The sequence below is a fragment of the Bemisia tabaci genome, chromosome 5 (genome assembly GCF_918797505.1).
Source record: "Bemisia tabaci chromosome 5, PGI_BMITA_v3".
Taxonomy (NCBI): domain Eukaryota; kingdom Metazoa; phylum Arthropoda; class Insecta; order Hemiptera; family Aleyrodidae; genus Bemisia; species Bemisia tabaci.
This window is the reverse complement of record NC_092797.1, coordinates 35,680,142-35,700,596: the sequence shown is the minus strand read 5'-3', so window position 1 is coordinate 35,700,596 and position 20,455 is coordinate 35,680,142. Positions and strand designations below refer to the sequence as shown.

General features: G+C 42.6%; 1 protein-coding gene across 3 annotated transcripts in view; it reads right to left on the bottom strand.

Annotated features, from left to right (window-relative positions):
• LOC109040804 (Myocardin-related transcription factor) overlaps positions 1 to 20,455 on the bottom strand; it is a 158,972-nt gene that overhangs the window by 32,890 nt on the left and 105,627 nt on the right. For all 3 annotated transcript variants that reach the window (XM_019056876.2, XM_019056875.2, XM_019056877.2), the window contains one exon: positions 9,727 to 9,954. In XM_019056876.2, the coding sequence (XP_018912421.2) occupies positions 9,727 to 9,847 (121 nt within the window). In that variant the 5' untranslated portion in view covers positions 9,848 to 9,954. The remainder of the gene's footprint in view (positions 1 to 9,726; positions 9,955 to 20,455) is intronic.

The following is a 20,455-nucleotide window of genomic DNA, read 5'->3' as shown; positions in this document are numbered from 1 at the left end:
CCGCGCCGGCGCTTGATTCGCGGCCGAAGATACGGGCGCATGGGCCACGGGAGCTGGACCGAATGACGACCGCCCGGCCGGCGACAGCGCACCGGGATTGCGTCACCTCGCCGGGAGAGGAGGCGGAGGAGGAAGGAGAAGGAGGGACTCATCCTCACTTGCACCCACGATGCAACCCGCCGAGATGACCGGTTTGACCGTATTGGCGCCCGGCTCGAGAGTGGCCCAAAATCGCCGGATCCCGTTTCCGCCCCGTCGATCGGGGCCGGACCGCCAGACGGAAGAGCTTGCATAATCGGAATCGTTAAACTTAGCGTTCGGGTTTGACCGTTGAGGATAATCGATGACTCATCCATCGACCCATAAACAACACTTCGGGCGATTCGTGCGTTTGGGCCGTTGTGTGTGCCTCAGAATTGTATGATTTAAGCTTTATTACACCAAGCAAAGGATAGTCAAATCCGCAGAAAGATTGCCGGCGGGTTCCCCTAGGTGAAGACGAGAGGACGCCAAATTAGAGGTGGAGGATGGAATTGAAGCAAGGTGCTTGATTCCCGAGGGGTATGTACAATAAGTTATCGAACCATATCAGCACGATAGGGATGATGGACGATTAGGTATCGTAGATTGCCAGGAAGTGCTACGTGTGCATATAAATCCGCACAAATGCACATACACAAATTCCATTAGCGTATCGGTCTTCCAAAGCGAAGGAGTCTTGCTTTTCGGAAAGTTTTGAGAGGCTGGACTCCCGTAGAATGGTGTTTGAGGCTCATTTCAAGAAAAGTTTGGCCATAGCCAAACTTACGTTTCAACTTCGCCAAAAATCCTCCAGAAAATTCTCAGACATTTTCCGATATAAGAGCTCCATGTTTCCACATGTCTGCACTCTCCCCATCTGAGTTCGCCCTTGAATTTCAAGCGTATTTTTCACTGAAATTTCACGTGAAATTTCAATGAAATTTCAAAAGGCTTTTTATTTTTCAATTTTTTTGAAAAATTGAATTTTTGTTACCAAAATACACAAAATAAGACTTGCACATAAATTAGTGTAAGTTGAACCTCTCTGGGGAAATTTGGATAAATATTAAGTCGTGTGAAGTGTATTTTGGTGTCTGAGTTCGTATTTTTCATGAAAAATAAAATTTTGAAATTTCATGAAATTTCAAGCTTTCTTTGAAAAATTGATTTTTGATACTATAATCGGTAAACCTGTACCCTTTAAACTAGTGACAAGTGCTTCCTAGGCGAATTAATCACAGAACCATACTAATAAATACTTATAAGTTTCACCTAAATGCGAAAAAACGAAGAAACAACTAAGAATAAAGGAGAGGGTGAACTCCCAGACTCGCCACACTCGAGAGCGAGACTGAAGCATAAAATGAAGAGACTATTTAATCTATGAGTGAGGAATCCATGAATGAATAACTACTGTGTTCCATTGTGACACCTCTCTCTTTTCTCTAGAGAAACAAATAGTTGAGTAAGGAAAGCCTACTCGTCCTATGCTATTCTATCAAAGCAAAGCACCTGATTGGCTCATTTAAATTTTGCCGCTCTCAAGAAGAATTAGAATTTGAATGAGTCGATCAGGGTTTGATTTGCTTTATTTGAGTAAGTGTAAAAACTTAGACTGAGAGATTTTATTCACATTTTAATGAATGAGAAAGGTGAGAGGACTTTTTCAAAAATTGAAAATAAATTATTGTATATTATTTCAAATTGAAAAAAAACAGTTTCATTGTGAACTGTTTTTTTGCTGCAATATTCAAGTCAGATTAATTTTTTTCATCAAATGCCATGTGCTTCCCAATTTTTAGCTGAGTTTTTTTGTCATAAATCCAAGATGCTACTCTGCATTTTTATCCGTGTCTGTGATAGCAATGTTTTTCATTAATGTTTTGTGAATAATTTATTTTTCATCTTAGGTAACATACAGAAATTCTTCAGGCTGTTCTGAATTCTCGTATTTTATCTTTGTATTTTCCATGAAGGAAAAATACAATAACACATTGAATTATGAAAAATATCACAGTATTCACAGATCACAGCACAGCTACGAACAACAGCACGGTTTGTTAATTTTGAGGTTATGTTTGGAACGGTAGGTATGCATGGTGAGGTGAGGGAGCGGAAGTGGCGCGAGGATTATGGCGGAGCAACCTAACAACACCATCCCATGTAAGTGCTCTGATTAGATTGGTCGAGTTTTAAGGGAGGATGGATTCAGAAAATTCGGTCGTTACTACTCCCTTGGGTAAGGTGGCCAGGGCAGGCCGACAACGCCGACGAACCCGTCGCGAAATAGTGGTCAAGGTTCCGGATTGAACGACGGCCAGTGAGTCCGTAGCTTTGCTGAGCCGCGGCGGCGGGCGCACTGCGCAGCGCATCGGTGCGCGATGGATGGAGCAGGGGTCGGAGCCGGGCGTCCGTGAGCTCATGCTGATCCATACCTCCATTATTACGAACCACCACGTTCTTGTCCGTGCCAACCGTGTACCGCATGTCCCCATCCTTCCCCGCTTTCTCTGTCAACAATACTCATTCAAACCTCCGACTCAACTTCCAGCTTCGTACTCCAGCCTCGCCTAACTCATCTCACAAATCTTGGACACCAAAACTTCCGTTGACCACGCGTGGAAAAACAAAAAGGCCTCGATACATGACCAAATTCCCGAGCCAATTACCATCAAAGTGTCAGGAGTCATCAGTCTTAAAATCGTTACTTCACCAAATTTTCAAATGAAATCCTGGCAGAAATGTTTGGTGTGGCAAGAAATGATGACGGGGCAGGATTTACCTACTTGCCGTCCATGGGCCGCTTGTATTTTGCCGCCCCCTTCTCATTCGTTTTGAAACATTAATAAAAACCATCAAGTGAACGTGCCAGCGGGGAAGGATGCAGAAGACGCGTTTACTTGTGTTGGACACATTTTTTGGGAAAGCCCTGTCAACTCTACTACTAGCATAAGTTCACGGAACTTTGCGCGAAAGTTAAGTTCCGTAAACCTATCTCTGTATGGACAAGGCCTCCATTCATAAGAAATGAAAGAAACAAACATAAATGTAGTTTAATGATTTTAACTTCCGCCGCCGTGCCGCGCAGACTGCACTGCGTTTGACGCAATGCGTGAAGTATTCATGAAGTCTCGTAGGCGCTATGCGTTTCACGCTGACCGCACTGTGTTTGGGGCAATGCGTGAAGTATTCGTGCAGTCTTGTAGGCGCTAATATGTGTTACATGCGACCGCCGCGGATTAGAATGAAAATGGACTTCGGAACGCGTTCCAAAAAATAAATTTAAATGCAAAGGAGTGCTTGAAAAGTCTTGAAAATGTATTGATCTTAACTTCTTCTTCTCTCCATATCTCGTTTGTCTTCTTTGTCTATAGCTTTGTCTATCAATTTCAATAATCGAGCCCTTTACATCCGTAAAGCAATTTTCTGACCATTCGGACTTGGCACAACCGATGCAGGACGAAGAGCGTTCGTCCGAAGTTGTCGTCTAAAAGAACACGATATTCCGTCGCTGCTTTGACGTAAGAGCGTATCTCAAATTCCACATGAACCCCAGAAAGCATGGATTCGAATGTAAAACAGGGCTCACAGGGAGATTGATATACGCCCTTACGTCAGGGGGGAGACTTCTTCCTCCACCCTCCTTCGCTCCCGCCACGGACGGGGCAAGTCATGAACGGCGGATGGTTTCCCTTTACGGAGGACGGGCTTGCGCTTTCCTCGGCCTCGCCGCACAGTGGATCGAGTCAATTGGAGAGGTCGGACATGAAATTTTTAACTAAAATTGCAAATTTATATGTTTATTTCGTCACATTTTAAATTTTTAGGAGTGCTCCTGGAAGAAAATTTCACGAAAAAAAAAAATGAAACCACTTTCGGATCCTCAAAGCTTTACATAAACAAAGTTATAAGCGTTTAAAGTTTCCAAACTTAGTCCGACCTCTCCTGTTGACTCGATCCACTGTGCGCCGCAGTGACGTCATTGTCATCGTGAACGCGTCTCTTAAGAGACGGACGGGTGACACGGGTGACACGAGTGGAAGACAGTCCCGCGGCCACCGCTGCGCGCCGATGCGAATAATGCGACGCGATAGGCCAAAGGGCAGCATCTTCGACTGATTGTCATTCTCGTCGAGGACGTGCCGGCTGCCTTAATGGACCGAGAAATACAATGAACAGTTAGGACGCAGGAGGCAACGCTGAGGATTAGGATGGATCGAACCCGAAATGTTTCGACCGACTTCTCGGTCTTAAACCTAAGATAGTTTTCCCTTGAAATTTTCAGAAATACTAGATTAAATTGGAGTAGAGATCTCTGGCAAATCCTCGAGATTTCCAGAAAATTCATTTTTTACTAGGAGCAAGTTGGCAACGTAACGTAAATGAGGAGATGCGATCTACCGGGTGGTTGGGAGTCACAGAGCGCACAGAAGCGTTAAAAGAGTGACTTAGTGGTAGTATTAGTAAGTTGGGAACGTCTAGGTTACGGCACATACGACATTTTTCCTTAGCACAGTTCTGCGTGCTTGCGAAAAACCCCGTATGCCTTCGGACATTCCTACATTTGTTTTGTATTTTTCTCATAATTTTCGGGATATCCTCGATTCCTCAGGTAACTTCACTGGCACTTTGACCTGAATCACTTGTGAATTTCAATACAAAATCTGCATATCTTCGCTAAAAAATATGGGGGGGGGGGGGATTTGGCGACATTTTTATGTTCATACGTCGTTTTTCATTCAGCAGAGCAGAGTTCAGAGACATGAGACCTTCCATTGCTATCTCGCCAATGGTGGAAGCTTTTACTTTTGGGATTCCAACATTCAACTGTAGACTTACCTACTAGGTGGATGTTGAAAAACGTGTTGCGTATTTCGTTTCGCAAACATACCGAAGTTTGGGAAACTTGTGTGGCTCATTACGCCGCCCGGAGCTAATCATCCACCTAGTAGGTATAGGTCAAAAGCTCTGTGTCCACTCGACAAAATGGCGTCAAAATAGAAGCTCAAAATGAACCGAAAAATACGATCTGTTCGCGATTGTTGATCAAAAAAGAGCCTTGCCGCTCTATTTTGAGATGCAACAGGCAACACTCATCAATCGCATCAAGTCCTGACTTTGAACCACTTATCGTTTAAATCGATCCACTTTGAGCTTCCATTTTGACGTCATTTTGACGAGTGGAGACAGCGCTCAAAGCCGAAAAAGAGTGATGACTGTTGCTCCTTTACAATCGTCCATAAGGAAGAGTTGAATCCCCGAAAGTAAAAGTTTCCACCTGTCGCCAAGAGGAGTTGTCTCTGGCAGTGTCGCACAGGAACCGTCTTGGCGTCCAGGAACGGGAAACACTGATGGATGGTGCGTCTTTCTGATTCGACCGCAGGGACCCGAGTCGCGTGCGCACCGCACACGCTCACGCGCGTTACGTAAGGGCGCACGCATCAAAAGTTCTGCGCGACACACAACAACGATTTGTCGCGGTGCGGTGCCGGGTGGCGACGGCTTGACATTCGCGAGCTTTCTCTGCCAAATCCCGACGCCAAGGCATTATAGTGCGGGCGCATGCAGTATTACGAATTCGCATATTTTGCAACCGATGACCGTGGCTGGGCCCAGAGTCGTGGTTCCATGGCTGCGTCGAGCGTGCTACTCCACTAACTTGAGTATCACGCAATCCACGCACTCACATATGGCCGCCCATATGGCTACGTGCTCGGCTCATCCCACTAATCGCAGTCAATCGAGAACGAGTCACCTGAAATTTGTTCCGGAAACAACTCGTAGCCTGCGTTTTAAAAATATTACGATGGTTTGATTTAACAAGAATCAGCGTAACTGCATGAAATGCTGCCCAATTTCTTTTCGAGTGTATGCGGATTCAAGGGGAGCAGGTGTAGGAGGCGTACGTCCCTATCGTTTGCCCGAAAAAAAGGAGGAAGACAAGATAAGAAAGAAAGAAGGGAGGAACAGAAGAGGAGGGAAGGACGCTTACATAATTGGTCATTATTTATGACGAAGTTGACTCAAACTGAATATTAGATGCTACAAATTTTTGAAAATTTTCTGGGGTTAGCCCCTTGGACCCCCCTTCTGCCCCCCTCACAAAGTGCTTAAATCCGCCTACACTTCTTTTTTTATTTTGTTTTTTAAAGGTGTCCAAAAAATACGACACGTTTGGAAACTTTTCATGAATTTTCTCTTGATCATAGAAAATATATACTCGCCAAATTTGAAGCTAGACTGTTAATTAGTTTTTCATTAATAAAGAAAAATTAGGCTAAGTTTGATTTAGTTAGGCTGATTCTGGTTCAAATCAGTCCATTTTCATTTATCTTGGAAGATACAAGCTATAAGTCTCAATCCAAGTCACTTGCTGTTCGTTAGATTTAATCGTAAAGCGTAAACTGTCCAAGGGTAAAACGACCCAACTACTAGAGCGTGTTTCATTTGTTAAAATATAACTTCTGCTCTGTAAAAAGCTTTCCCCCAAAAAAAGTTCCGACCTCGAACTTTTTTAGAAACAATTTCATTGAAGTAAAAAGTCTCATCACACGCTCCTTCCCAGCCGTTTAATCCTGGCACACCCTGTATAACTTTTAATTTGCGCAGGTGCGAAGTTCAACCGAGGAAACAGTAATCGACGAGAACATGTAAGAAAATAGTCAATTTTACACTGGGCCACTTTAATTTCGACCCTCATTGCGCTCTGAAGATGTCCTCTGCCTCTTAGTCAGGAGCGAACAACTTTTCTATCCATGCGTTCAAGTCTCTCGAGGATCCAGAGTTCAGAAAGCCGTAAGAGCACGTAAAAATATTCTTTAAATTGTTTTTGAACGAAATGAACCGGAAAAACTTACCGTCTGAGTTAACTCTAAAATATTGCAGTCGATTACGATGTGTTACGAAGCTCTCTCAATCTTTTACTCATACATTCCTATTATTTTCCTTTCTTTATCATAGCAAGACGGTCAAAATAAAGCCCGGAAAATCATGACGATTTTCCAGGTAGTCTTCCTGAATAAAACTGAGGCAAAAATTAAAATAACCAAGATATTTCGAGCGCAAATACAGTCGTCGTGAAAAAGTATGTTAAACCCGGGATGCGTATTCACGACTTTAGTTATTTAAAATTCTTGGTGTCCGTTACCGACTGCGCTACGCGAGGTCCTCAACCGAAAGGTCACCGCATACTTGAATCAGTTGGGTTAAAACCGAACAAGCCCATCAAATGACGAGCCCAAACAAAATTAGAATGCTTATATTACAGGTCTCGTCAAATGATTAACATGTGTGTTTTTAGCATCAACCGGTTTGATTTCAATGGACGTCACAGAATGGAGACCGAGCTGCTCTTCTAGGAAAGAAAAAAAAACTACGAATTTAAATGGATTGGGAGGAAGATGGAGCCGCATTTCCTCTTTCGTGAGCTCTTGAGCTTCTCGGCTCATCACTAAATCCCGAAATCACTTGTCATTGAATAACAGGATTCTCATTTAAATTTCATGAATTTTTCCTGACACGCTGACGATTCTGCAACCTTCGGTTCGAATGAATGCTATTTGTTGCAAGAGCCGAATTATTAGCAAGCTTTAGAGCTTTGCAAATTCTTCGAACATGAAACTTGAGAGTCAGTTTTCGTGGGGGTCTAAACGGACTACATTTTGCTATGAGGAACCACTATTTCTGGCTTATTCATAAAAGCACATATCTGCATACAGAAACTAATGACGCAAATGTTGTTTTTAAAATGAGCTAGATATATTGTTTCTTCATTTTCAAATTTAGTTAAAATAATAATTGGACAAGGAGCGAATGGAGCAAACATCCTCCGTTTTTAAATTTGAATGTACATATTGCACAGCGAAAAGACAGCAAAAGCTAAAAAAGGAGGATTTCTATCAAAATTACCGGAACAATGGGCGAAATTTAAGACTGAGATATCATTAAAGTGATACGTCAGACAAAAGGGCCTTTGAAATTGAAACTCAACCTGTTTAGGATAATAAAAATAATCAATTTGGGACCAATATGGCTTATACGTATAAGTTTTCGATGCTTAAAAGCATCATTACGCTTAAGAACAGTGACCCAAATGTCAAACTATACTTTACGTGGAATGATATATTAAGCTTATGAAAAAAAATTCGTTTCGAAATGAGTCAAGAACCTTTAAGTTTTTCTCAAATTTAAAATATATCTTTCTCTAACTTTAACCGACGATTAAAGGGTCAATTTTTCGACTTTGTTGGTGCGTCTCTTTGCGTGCCAAATGATCAAAATGCACCTCTCTAAACTGTGACGAAATTATCTAATTTTTTTTTCACCTTCCTCAAGGGCCCTTTTGCCTAACTCCACCTTAAATACATCGGAGAGCAACAAGACGAGGGTGGGGCCTTGAGCACGGGGCAAGGTACACGGCTCGGCAGCAAACCCGATTTTAATAGAGTGGGAAGAGGCAAGCCCAGAGTAAGATCGCTACACGATGTCAGAACATGTTTTAAGGAGAATTTCCTACACCGGCATCGACACCTCCGGAGTCTTTCCCCACTCCTCGCTCCGCTGCCAACGCGAATTTGCATCCGACAACGTCAGTCACTATTAAAAGATTTCGCCTCTTACACAATCTCAAACAGCCATTATCGCCTCTTTTTCTTCTTATTTTTCCTGCCGAGGGAAGATCAACATGTAAAGTAGCCAGCGTATCGATCGTTTGAAAAATCCGAGGAAAATTTATTTCTTCCCTGTGGCGATTAGATTGACGATGGGGGGCAGGTGGAGGATCGTGGGGAAAAATTACTTACGATAAAGCTCGAGGTGTTTTGATCGGTTGGCAGTAGGTTGACGGTTAAACGGCTACTGGGCGCCATCACGTGGTCAATATCGTCTGAGGTTAATACGACCTTTTTATGCGACAGCGGTAATCTCACCTATGACGGGTGTCTTATTTGCAAAGATTATGTACAATTTAATGGAATTACTTTCCCTCTCGATCAGCGTTTTCGAGCTTTATTACGCGTGGAGAAGTATGTCAGATTTAAAATGTTTATTGACTTCATTAGAGCAAAGGAGCTGTTTTTGTTGGGAGGAAAATCCATCGAATTCGTTTTCCGATTAGACTCGCCGGAAAAATGTGCACGTGTCGCAGATAAATTGGAAAATCGGGCATTTTGTTAAGTGCCTGGGCAAATAGTCAAATGTTCTTACTGATATTAAAATGTTGACTTTTTCCCTAATATTAGACAAAATAATTAATCGTCCCTATGATAAAGAATTATCTTTAAAAACATGCACAACAGAATAGCATTTAAATTATTGTCAGCTCCTAAACAAACATTTATCTTGAAATTTTCAGCATGCCATACAATGCAGAATGTTTAAAATTCTAACATTTAAATATATAAGACGTGCTTGAAGAGGAAGAAACGAGAGTTCGCCGATTTGATGAGAAATTTTCCTTAAAATACTGAAAATTCGTAACTCCTCGCCATAGATTTACAAAAATCTCAAAATTTGACTATTTGCCTAGGCATTTGATAAAATGCCTAATTTGACTGATTGCCTTCAACACATACACCACGCCCCTTCCGATCGGCTTTGGAGAGGAATTCATAACAATAGGATAGTCGACAACACATACATAGAAATTCTGCATTCGAATTTTTTCTTTGAGATAAAAGAGAGAGAAAGACAAGTAACTTGACTTACATTCTTTGTTCTTATCCATTGATTTTCTTAAGGGTGAGTAGTCTACTTCAGCTTTTGGCGGAGAGCGTGGAATAGGGACAACAGGGCCTCTGACCGGAGCAGCGGGGTTCCGCTGCGCCATCCCTTGGACGTCCTTAAACCACTCAGGGTAGATAGCTGCTAGCGTATCCAGAAGGTCCTGATCCAAGGGGATGTCCCAGGACAGAGAATGGTCGCCGTCACTATTCTCTGCAACAAAAATATAAAGAGCAACTATTAGTTCGCTACATAACATCTTAAAGCAACGGAAAATTCACGTGTCTACAGAAAAAGAAAATAAACACCGAGAAGACAATAATAACTGTAATACGAAAGAATTAAGAGTGCGCCTCACCGTCAGCGGGGTCTTGCGATAAAAATTGTTTTTTGGTAATTGAATAGCTTTTAATTAAGGAAGAAAAATTCAGACATTAGAACGATGAGATAATTCAAAGAAAAGTTCGCAAGCTTTAACATAATCTTAACCAAAGTCGCAAGGCATCGAAGAGAGCCGAAAAGACGAAGACAATCAAAGCCGAATCAAGAGGAGGAATATGGAGAACAGGAAGAAGAGAAGAGGAAGCAGAAGAAAAAATGAAATAATAAGGAAGAAGAAAAAGAAGAAGAAGAGGAAGAAAGATGAAGAAAGAATCAGAAAAAGAAGAAGAAAGAATCAGAAAAATAAGAAGAACGAATCAGAAAAAAAAGAAGAATCAGAAAACAGAGGAGGAAAGAATCCCTTTTTTCCCTCTTCCGACTTCTAGTATATCCTCATCTGATATACCTTGAGAATCCTCTAAGGGATCCGAATCTATAGCCCAATTCACACTATCAAACTTGTCATCCGACATAGTTTTGAAAGAAAAGTTGGATTGAAAGTTTGACGCTAAAAAATTTGATTCAATTACCGTTGCAATGGGATATCGTCATCAGCCTGCGGTTCGCGAAGATACAGCTTCGGCTCATGTCGGTCAGAAGATTTCGTTCCAACTTTTCGTTCAACTTTCCACGCAATTGGCGCCGCCAATTGGATGAAAAATTGAACGAAAAGTTAAATGTGACGTCACATTCAAGTTTCCATTCAATTTTTCATCTAATTGTCCTTTTCTCTTGTCAGTATCACACTATCCAACTTTTCATCCAACAGTTTGATGAAAAGTTTGATAGTATGTGAATTGGGCTTATCAGACTAGAGTTGAGGGAGGACCCACCCGACCCGCCCCAACGTGCCGAATATTCGAGGAAGAGGACGACAATTTGCAGGCGCGGGTTCTCGCCGGTTGATTAATGGACGCGAATCCCACGCCGGGTCGCGCGCCCGGCGGCCCCGGCCCGCCCGCCCGCTACACCGCACATTGGTTCCAGAGCCCGATCTAGGCGGCATTAATTAGAATATCACCCTTACCAGCGTGCAACATATGCTTCTATGTGTTTTTTGGGTCGCTGATCACGAATTTAAAGTCGATTTGACCCTATCGTTAACCATAATATGGTAAATGTGCGTAAAATAGCAAATTCGCACTCAACACGGGATTAATAATTTGACAACGTGGCTCTGTGCTTGAACTATGATAATCTTGACAAATTTAATGATTATAGTCATCAAGAGCGATCTACTATTTTACTAATATTTAGACCCTGGTATGACCCTGGTGATATTTTTGTTGAAGAGGGGGGGGGGGGGTGTTGTTACATTGAATAACTTCACGAAGCATCCAGTCAGCACGATCTGTTTTTGGAATCTACTTCTGGTTGCAGTTTCAGAAATGGCAGTATAAAAATTCAATAAAAGGGTGTCGCCCCTATCAAACCATTTCGACCAGTGAGCAGGAAAAAATTCACGAAACTGCAATGCCTGTTGATTTTTTAATTCCAGAGCAACCTTAAATTTAAAATGTTGTAATGTATTTTTTTCGCTTCAAATGGCAAAAGATATTTGTCTCTGTACCATGCATAGGATTACTTAGTACTAACTAGAAATGGCCACTTGAGACCCGGCAAAGTACCTAGTTGTTTTGGGCCGTTTTGGTAGTAGTAGATCATTTTTAACACGAAAAATTTTGATCTCCTCAGAGTTTTGCACGCCCATGGAAATGATATTTTTGGGTAATTCTTTGGAAAACCGATTAAATAAACTTCCTTTGGATGAATATCATAAGAGAAATAGTTTTTTGACATTGCCTGAGAGGTCGAACGATATCACCCACCCGTCACGCGAGCCACATCCAATACTCATGAGGGCTGAGCAGGCGACTTTAAAAGGCTGTATTTCACAAATAGGCAAAAACTGGCAAAAGATATTTGTCTCTACATCATGACTAGGATTAGTACTAACTAGAAATGGCCGCTTGAGACCCGGCAAAGGCCGGCAAAGTAGTTGTTTTTGGCCGTTTTAGTAGTATTAGATCATTTTTAACACGAAAAATTTTGATCTCCTCAGAGTTTTGCACGCCCATGGAAATGATATTTTTGGGTAATTCTTTGGAAAACCGATTGAATAAACTTCCTTCTGAATGAATATCATGGAAAGAAGTAGTTTTTTGACATTGCCTGAGTGGTCGAACGATATCGCCCACCCGTAACGTCCCACATACAGTACTCATGAGGGCTGAGCGGGCGACCTTTAAAAGGCTGTATTTCACAAATAGGCAAAAACTGGCAAAAGATATTTATATCTACATCATGCCTAGGATTAGTACTAACTAGAAATGGCCGCTTGAGACCCGGCAAAGGCCGGCAAAGTAGTTGTTTTTGGCCGTTTTAGTAGTATTAGATCATTTTTAACACGAAAAATTTTGATCTCCTCAGAGTTTTGCACGCCCGTGGAAGTGATATTTTTGTGTAATTCTTTGGAAAACCGATTGAATAAACTTCCTTCTGAATGAATATCATGGAAAGAAGTTGTTTTTTGACATTGCCTGAGAGGTCGAACGATATCACCCACCCGTAACGTCCCACATACAGTACTCATGAGGGCTGAGCGGGCGACCTTTAAAAGTCTGTATTTCACAAATAGGCAAAAACTGGCAAAAGATATTTGTCTCTACATCATGCCTAGGATTAGTACTAACTAGAAATGGCCGTTTGAGACCCGGCAAAGGCCGGCAAAGTAGTTGTTTTCAGCCATTTATATGGAAAATTACGCGAAATTAACGTAAAATAGCGCTATGTCTAATGGTTTATCTAGAGCCATAGACTTAATCTAAAGTTATGATTTAAACATCGTAAACCTTCAAATTCACTTGAATATTAGGATTCTACCTTCAAAACCTTGTTTCTTTGCCCAAAATGGCGACAAACCTCTATTAGGAACATCACTCGAATGAGATAAATGAGGAAATGGATACAGCCGCAGAGAGAACGGCCTGCGCGCTCACCTTTAGGAGCTTATCATTTCCTTATCACTCATCCAATCATCATGATATTTGGCCGAAATACCCTCCAGAGTATGTAGTGTCGACCAGTTGTACTATTTTTCAATTTTTCCAAAAGTCATTTTTTCGAATTAATGCCGCCTAGATCGGCTCTGGAACCAATGTGCACCGTCGGCGTCCGGCAACAGCTCGCTCGACCCACGCGACTCGCGCTCACCTCTTCATCCACTCGCACCGACTTCACTGATCACTCCTCCGAGCAACTCCACCACGTCCTCCTCACGTTGCGCCGGGCAATGGACCGTCATATGACGTCACCGCCAATCCACGCTCACACGTCATCCACGTCATGTTCTCCCCTCGAAGTAGTTCCTGGATCCGACAGTCAAACTTCCGTCGAGGATTGAAGCATGTTTTCAACTATGTTCCTACGTTTTTTCGATCGTATTAGTGGAGATTACGTAACTAAGTTGTGCTCCTGGTGACATAGTCTAGTCACCGTCAACGACATCGTATCCTAGGTTAAAACTCCTTGATCTTAGGTAAAAACATGAAAGCCTTTCTGCGAGCCTATTATTGAAATTGATAGACAAAGCTATAGACAAAGATGACAAAAGAGATATGGAGGGAACCTATTGGCGGAAGCGGGTGGTTGCAATGGACAAAGGCAGTAGGTAATAGACTAACTAACGGCAACTCACGAGAAACCCGACAGCTAGTCCATCATTTTCTCCTTCAGTCTATAAGAGCCACACATTTTAACCAATAGGATCACTCCATACCCCCTATGTCTCCTTTGTCTATAGCTTTGTCTATCAAGTTTAATAATCAGCCCGCTGGAAGGCGAACTGAATGATTGGCATTGAAGGAAGTGGCTAATGCAAATGCTTGCTTTTAAAGTGACAGATTTTTTGCAAAATTCCGCTCTGTCTATACTGCATTTGAGTACGATTGAAGCCCTTCAAAAGTTCTGATTATGGAAGAAAATTTTAGGTTTTCCCTGACTTTTTTTGGATTATATTGTCGGTCGAAAGTTTCATTTTGTTCTTAGTTGCTGATTTGACGGACTTTCAATTCGGTTTTTTCCGTGGGTGGAAGTTTAATTTTTTCTATCATAGAGTGAAACATTAAGACCAATTTCTTTTTTATTTGTTAATTTTGGGCTTGTTCAACATGTTGAACGAGTTCTGCGTTATATTTAGGGGGGGGGGGGGGTGGACATTTTGTGGTTCTTACGATTTTACCACGCTTAGTAGTCCATTTCACTGTTGGATCTATTTTCCATACCGCCTTGCTAAGGAAAAACATCATGCAAACATGCAGACGTTCCTTAAAATCTCTAGATAGGATAACATTTCCTAGCAAACTAGCGGAATCGTTTTCGTTAAATATTTCAGAGAATTTTTCAGTTCAGAGTTAGAAATTTTCAAAGCAAAGTATGCACATTTTTTTAAAAAAAAAATAAATATTTTGCTGGGAGGGATTTGACAACATTCGAATGCTCATGAGTTGTTTTTCCCTGGCACGGCGATATAAAACGTTCGACTAATTCAAATCGCCCTTTTTTCAGTGTCAAAACTCATTCTCGACAGCAAAAGAAGCATGATGACCCGACGGATGTTTTTGGCACGACGAGTACCAGTCAGTGCTCGCGTGGAAAACACCGTAAAATTCTCCCGGCGGCTTTGCGGATTAACTCTTGCGGGGCAGATGACTCGGATGCTATGCCTTTATGAAATAATGTAATTAATTGCATATTTCATTGTTACCTTGTTCCGGCTAACAAAGTAACTCGGTGATGAATCGCGCTGACTCGCCTGACCCCGTCTGCACCGTCGTTTGGCCGACTCCCAAAAAAAAAGAAACTTCGTCTATTCCGACCGCGACCGTAAAGCCGTATTGCCGTGCTAAGGAAGAACGCCGTAAGAACATTCAAGCGTTGCCACATTTCCTTCGATAAAATGTTCATTTTTGAGGGAACTCATGAATATTTACCCTTGAAATTTTTAGGACTTTTCGGTGGAATTGCGAGCAAAATTACTTGAAAAATCGGAAGGAAAATATTCGTAAGTTTACTGGGAAATTCGTGTTTTATCAAAGGAAATTTGGCAACGCCTGAAGGCTCATATGACGTTCTTCCTTAAGGCGGCAGAGTAGACTACACGCTACACGGGGAGTCGTCAAACGGAGCGGTGGCAAGGAGACAGGTGGAGGGGCATCCAGACCAACTCCTCGACCGAGAACCTGGAAACTCCAGTAAATGTATCGTGGGAAAAATGATCAATATGTGGTAATATAGATCATATTCGATACATCAAACAGGCGAGATTGTATCGATATCGATTGGTTCAACATGTAAATATAACCTCAAAAGTCAATTGAATAATCTGAGGGAACGGGTTTTTTGTGGTAGATTTTTAACACTGATGAGTACAGAATGGCAATGAAGAGTGAAATTGTTGGGAATTTTCTCATTTCCAGCTTTTCCAACTTAAATCCAAAAAAAGTAGCGACACTCTAATTTACCATTCTGTGATACCATCCATTTTTCTACAATCTAAAAGAGTATTTCAGGTTTAGTTTTCTTTGGAGGAGAAGAGGAAAAAAGAGCTTAGCCACAATGCACTTCTTGCAGCAAAAAGCTAAATAATGCGCGAATTTCATGCGCAGATTAAGCAGTGGGAGTTAAATTCAGGGTTTCCTGATGTGCTCATCGTGATTTTTGAATCACGCTTCGGAAGGAACAACTTGCTTTAGCAAAATGTACAATAAACACGTTGAATTATACTTGCGGCTGTTTATAGTTATTCCTTTCCGATCGAAGCGAAATCACGACAATGATTTTAAAAGATGCGCGGTGCTGCCCGTACCACTGCGCTGCTGACGGAACAGGCTCACCAAAACGCCTTCATTTTATTGCGTATGCAACGCGCACAACCAAGGAACACGAATAGTTGCACCAAGGCATCATGCAGCAGAGCATGCATACTGGCTGAAGTTGCAGAGCTTTCGCACTGCTCCTGAACTTTTCCAATTTTTATCGATCGCCCCAAATTTCATATTGTCACCTTCTGGCCAAGGTCTCACAAGCTCCATTGGACGCGTTTAAAAATTTCCGCCGCCATTTTATTCTTTTTTACAGAGAAATTTTGGGTTGAATCTGTTTGAAAATTTCACGGACTTTCATCGGCTTCACGAAGAAAATTCAGTGAAATTTTCGGACAGCTTCGTTAAACAATTTCTCTGTAAAAAAAAAAAATAAAATGTCGGCGGAAGTTTTTACACTTCGCATGGCGGTTATGATACTTTGGCCAGAAGGGGACGATGTCCTGATTTTCCCAATTTTTCCAGACTATAGAAAACCCTGCTTATAAAACCAGGATCATGGTGGCAATTTCTACAAACGAGCATTGCAAAGGGACCGAGATGAAGCCGTGCGGAATCTGGAGTGAAGACGATGGGGAGCTTTTAGTTCTACTTCGGGGACTCGAGTCGGGTCGGCCGGTCGGCGGGGGCCGGTATGCCACATTTGGACGAATTTAAATCAAAAGGCGCCACATCCATCCCGACATGAGCCCTGGGATCAGTAAGAATCCACGCATGACAGCGTTCGTGTCACGGCGGATACAGTCCCTTTTGATTTAGATCCGTCCATAAGCCGAGCCCGGCGGCGGCGGGGACGGTAGCCCGGCCCGGACTCGTAATGGACAATTTCCAAATAGGAGATTGTGTGAGCATTGTACTCGCATCTTTCAAAATTTGAGCATTGTTGAGCCCAAGCCAAATATGTCGACAGCCTTATGCTCCCGTCTCGTCTACCTGTGTGTAATTAAGTAGCCTATCTTGAATAGTCTCCCCCGAACTGGGAGCAGCGCCGCCCCCCCCCCCCCGCCCCCCGCGCGCTGGCTGATATCTCACTTTGAAGATTTATTATTGTCACGCTCCCGGCTCCCGGCTGGCTTCGGATCCTCCGAAAGCCCCCGAAGCCCCGATGCCAATTCCTCAACGTCAATCCTCCGACTTGTCTTCGCGTCTTCCCGAGCCCCCTTTTTTTTCACCCCTGTCTCGCCGACTCGGATCTTCCTATCATTCCACTGGATTAAGTTCGTGGGGTCATACACGGAGAAAAAAACTTTGTGCGTGGGACCCGAAGTTTAGGTCATATTGATCTCTGAAGTTTTCGGATTGAGCATCTGAACACTTTAGGTCCAGCTGCTGAGGTTTGGATCACACATCTGAAACTTCAGTTCTTACATCTGAAGTACTTCGGTTTTCACATCCGAAAAACTTCGGTTCTCACATCTGAAGTACTTCAGATGATGTAAGAACTGAAGTTTCAGATGTGTGATTCAAACCTCAGCAGCTGGACCTAAAGTGTTCAGATGCTCAATCCGAAAAATTCAAAGATCCATATAACCTAAACTTCGGGTCCCACGCACGAAGTTTTTTTCTCCGTGTAACTAGGGAACCAAGTTTCCCGGCGAGGCACGGTGACAGGAAGGGGAGGTTTCCGGTGGCTCTTTAAAATGTGAGTAATTACAGTGTTAATGTGCATGTGTGAGAGTTTTCCTACCCAAAGTTCCCGGGAAAGTAGATTTTTAACCGGAAATGCCCGGAGCTTTCCCTGGAGAGTTCTCGATCATTGTTAAATCCGACATAATAACTAAATGATGAGTTAGAGAAACCGCGACGGAAAAAAAGAGGTAAAGGGGTTGAGACCCAACTTGAGCATTTCCATTTAATTGCGGTAGTGCGAAAACTCAAGTTGAGTTAGTTCCGCAACATTTGGGTGGTGACCTAACTTATTGGAAACGCCCGTATCATCCGACAAATTGGGGAAGTATCACAATCTCAGCGGATAACCACTAACACTTCTTCTTCCGTGGTATAAGTGCGATAACTAAGGACTTCTAACACACACCACGAGGAGACAAAGGACACATTAGAAAATGGACGCTGAGGAATAAGGAAAAGACGAGGAAGAGGGAGACATTTGAAAAAAAAAATTCTTCTTGTTTCTCTTCGCCTTCTTTTCTATATTCCTCTTCATCTTCATCTTCTTGCCTCCTTCTCTTTCTCTATTTTCCTTTTAATCTCCTCTTTTACACTTCTCCGTACTCCTCTTATTCTTTCCTTTTTTCCTCTTCTCCTGATTGTTATTTCATTTTCTTCTGCTTCCGATTTCAAAAGTATCCTAGAGCCCTACGATCCGAGTCTGTCATACTGGGGTGAAAAAATCTCATCCGTTTGACAACCTTGTGCTGTCGAGAATATTCAACCTTCCCCACTAAGCAGGCGTCAACTTGGCGCTTCTGATTTTTCATGCGTAGCGCTCGGTTAAAATTAGAGCGAGTTATGAGCTGCGTTTTTGTTCCATATTGCGTTTGTATGCGTCTTGTTGTCTTATCACTTCCTCCTGTCTGGAAAATTTATCATCCGAGGAAAAATAGTCTACCCTCAGCGTTTCCACAAATGCGTAAAACAAAAGCTAGCAAATCACACTTTAGGTTGGATCCTCTTGGTCCTTTCACTTCTCCAGGAGGAAGGATGGGCGTTTTGAACACCGTGCCTATCGATCTGTTATTGCTTGTAATTTTCAGTCAATTCCATCTTTTTCGGAGGTTAACAGAAATTTAAACCAATTTTTCAGTTAAAAACCCTGACCTTTTAATTGCGATTTTCAAATACTAATTAAAAACCAGCGAGTTTAATAAGAAGGAAACGACAAAATGCGAAACGCACTGATTGGATCCTTGTCCCACACATACAGAAGCACGGAGGGCCCTTTATTGTCCTCCAGAGAGTTAATTTCAGTATGTGTTTTTTTTTTTTTTTTTTTTTTTTTTTTTTTTTTTTTTTTACTACTTCAAATAGCCCTCAAGGGCTAATCCCACGCTTTAAGTCCCATCCCCCCCCTCCGTCCCTACTGAACCAGTCCCAGGCAACCATTGTTTGAGACCATCAAGCTCGGGTCGCCTGGCCGGGAATCGAACCCGGGACCTCCCGATCATAGAGCAAGCGCTACAACCCCTACACCGTAGGAGGCCGACCTAGTACTAGCCGACATGTTGCCTAGTACTTAGCACTGATTTGTTGAGACAGTCGGAACAGCGACACTAGCGCTCCACTGCAAGGAAAGCAAAAGCTGTGGCTATTGAGGGGATACTTCAAAAGTGGTCCGGGTTGGGCACAGAGGGGGCACAGGGACATAAAGTGGATCGTCCATGCGAAGAATGAGGTATCAATCAGTACTCTTCCTCGGTATTATTCCGAAGTTGCAAAATTAACCAAACCAATACAATTCTTTACAGGAATAAGCCTGTGCAATTTTCTTCCAAAATTGTTCTAATTTTTGCATGGGATCAAAAGAAAAATTAGTGAAATTTTGAATTAGAAATGCCCAAGATTCTTCTGGTTAAAATAAAATATGCGAGGGGAAAAACAGCACTGTGATGCAGTTACGTTCTTTCGAGCGGAAAAGACGAAGTCACACCTCTATACATAGATGGTTTACGTAAGGACGGTCTTTTAAAATTGGCGCCCTGCTATCCGTAATTATAACAAATGATCCTGAGGAATCTTGGTGTGAGGCAAACAAGTCATTGGATGTGATTTACTTGATTGAATCGCGTCCATCTAGGGAAGGACTCGACTCTTGAGTTTCACATGAATAGACTCCTCCTCGGTCCAAGTCAGAGCGCGGATGGGGAGGATCGGATAGCTTCACATGGTGCATGAGAACTTGGGGACACGAGAGCAGGAGGGGGCGGGAGGGGGGGATGAGTAGAGGGCAGAGGGCGAGCGATGACAATAATTACGCGAGTTGTATCTGTGTAATAGTTTAAGATTGATGACGGCCGCGACGCCACGCAGCGGCCAACTCTGCACCGCTGATGGCTTCGCGGACCCGCGGTGCAAGCGAAATTATAATAAATGGACCTGCGTTTTGTTAATAATTACGCGCCTTGCGCGTCTACACTCGACTTTAAGACTGGATAATACTTTTCTCGCCTCCTTCCGCGTGCCATTTGGTCAACGAAAGTGCGGGAATTAGAGAACGCTGGATGCTTGTTTTCCAGCCAAGAATGTCCATAAAAACCAGAGCTTACGTTTCCCGCTATCGTGGAGCGGTGGTTTCGTCAATACGATTGTTTTCGCAAACCTGCCGGCTGATTATTGAAATTGATAGCCATGGCGTTAGACAAAGAAGACATGGAGAATATGGAGCAATCTTATTGGTTGAAGCGGGTGGTTGTTATACACTGGAAAAAAAAAATACATTGGATCTAGAGTCCAGACTCTTGAAAACATTGACAAGAAAAAATACTCTTGATTCA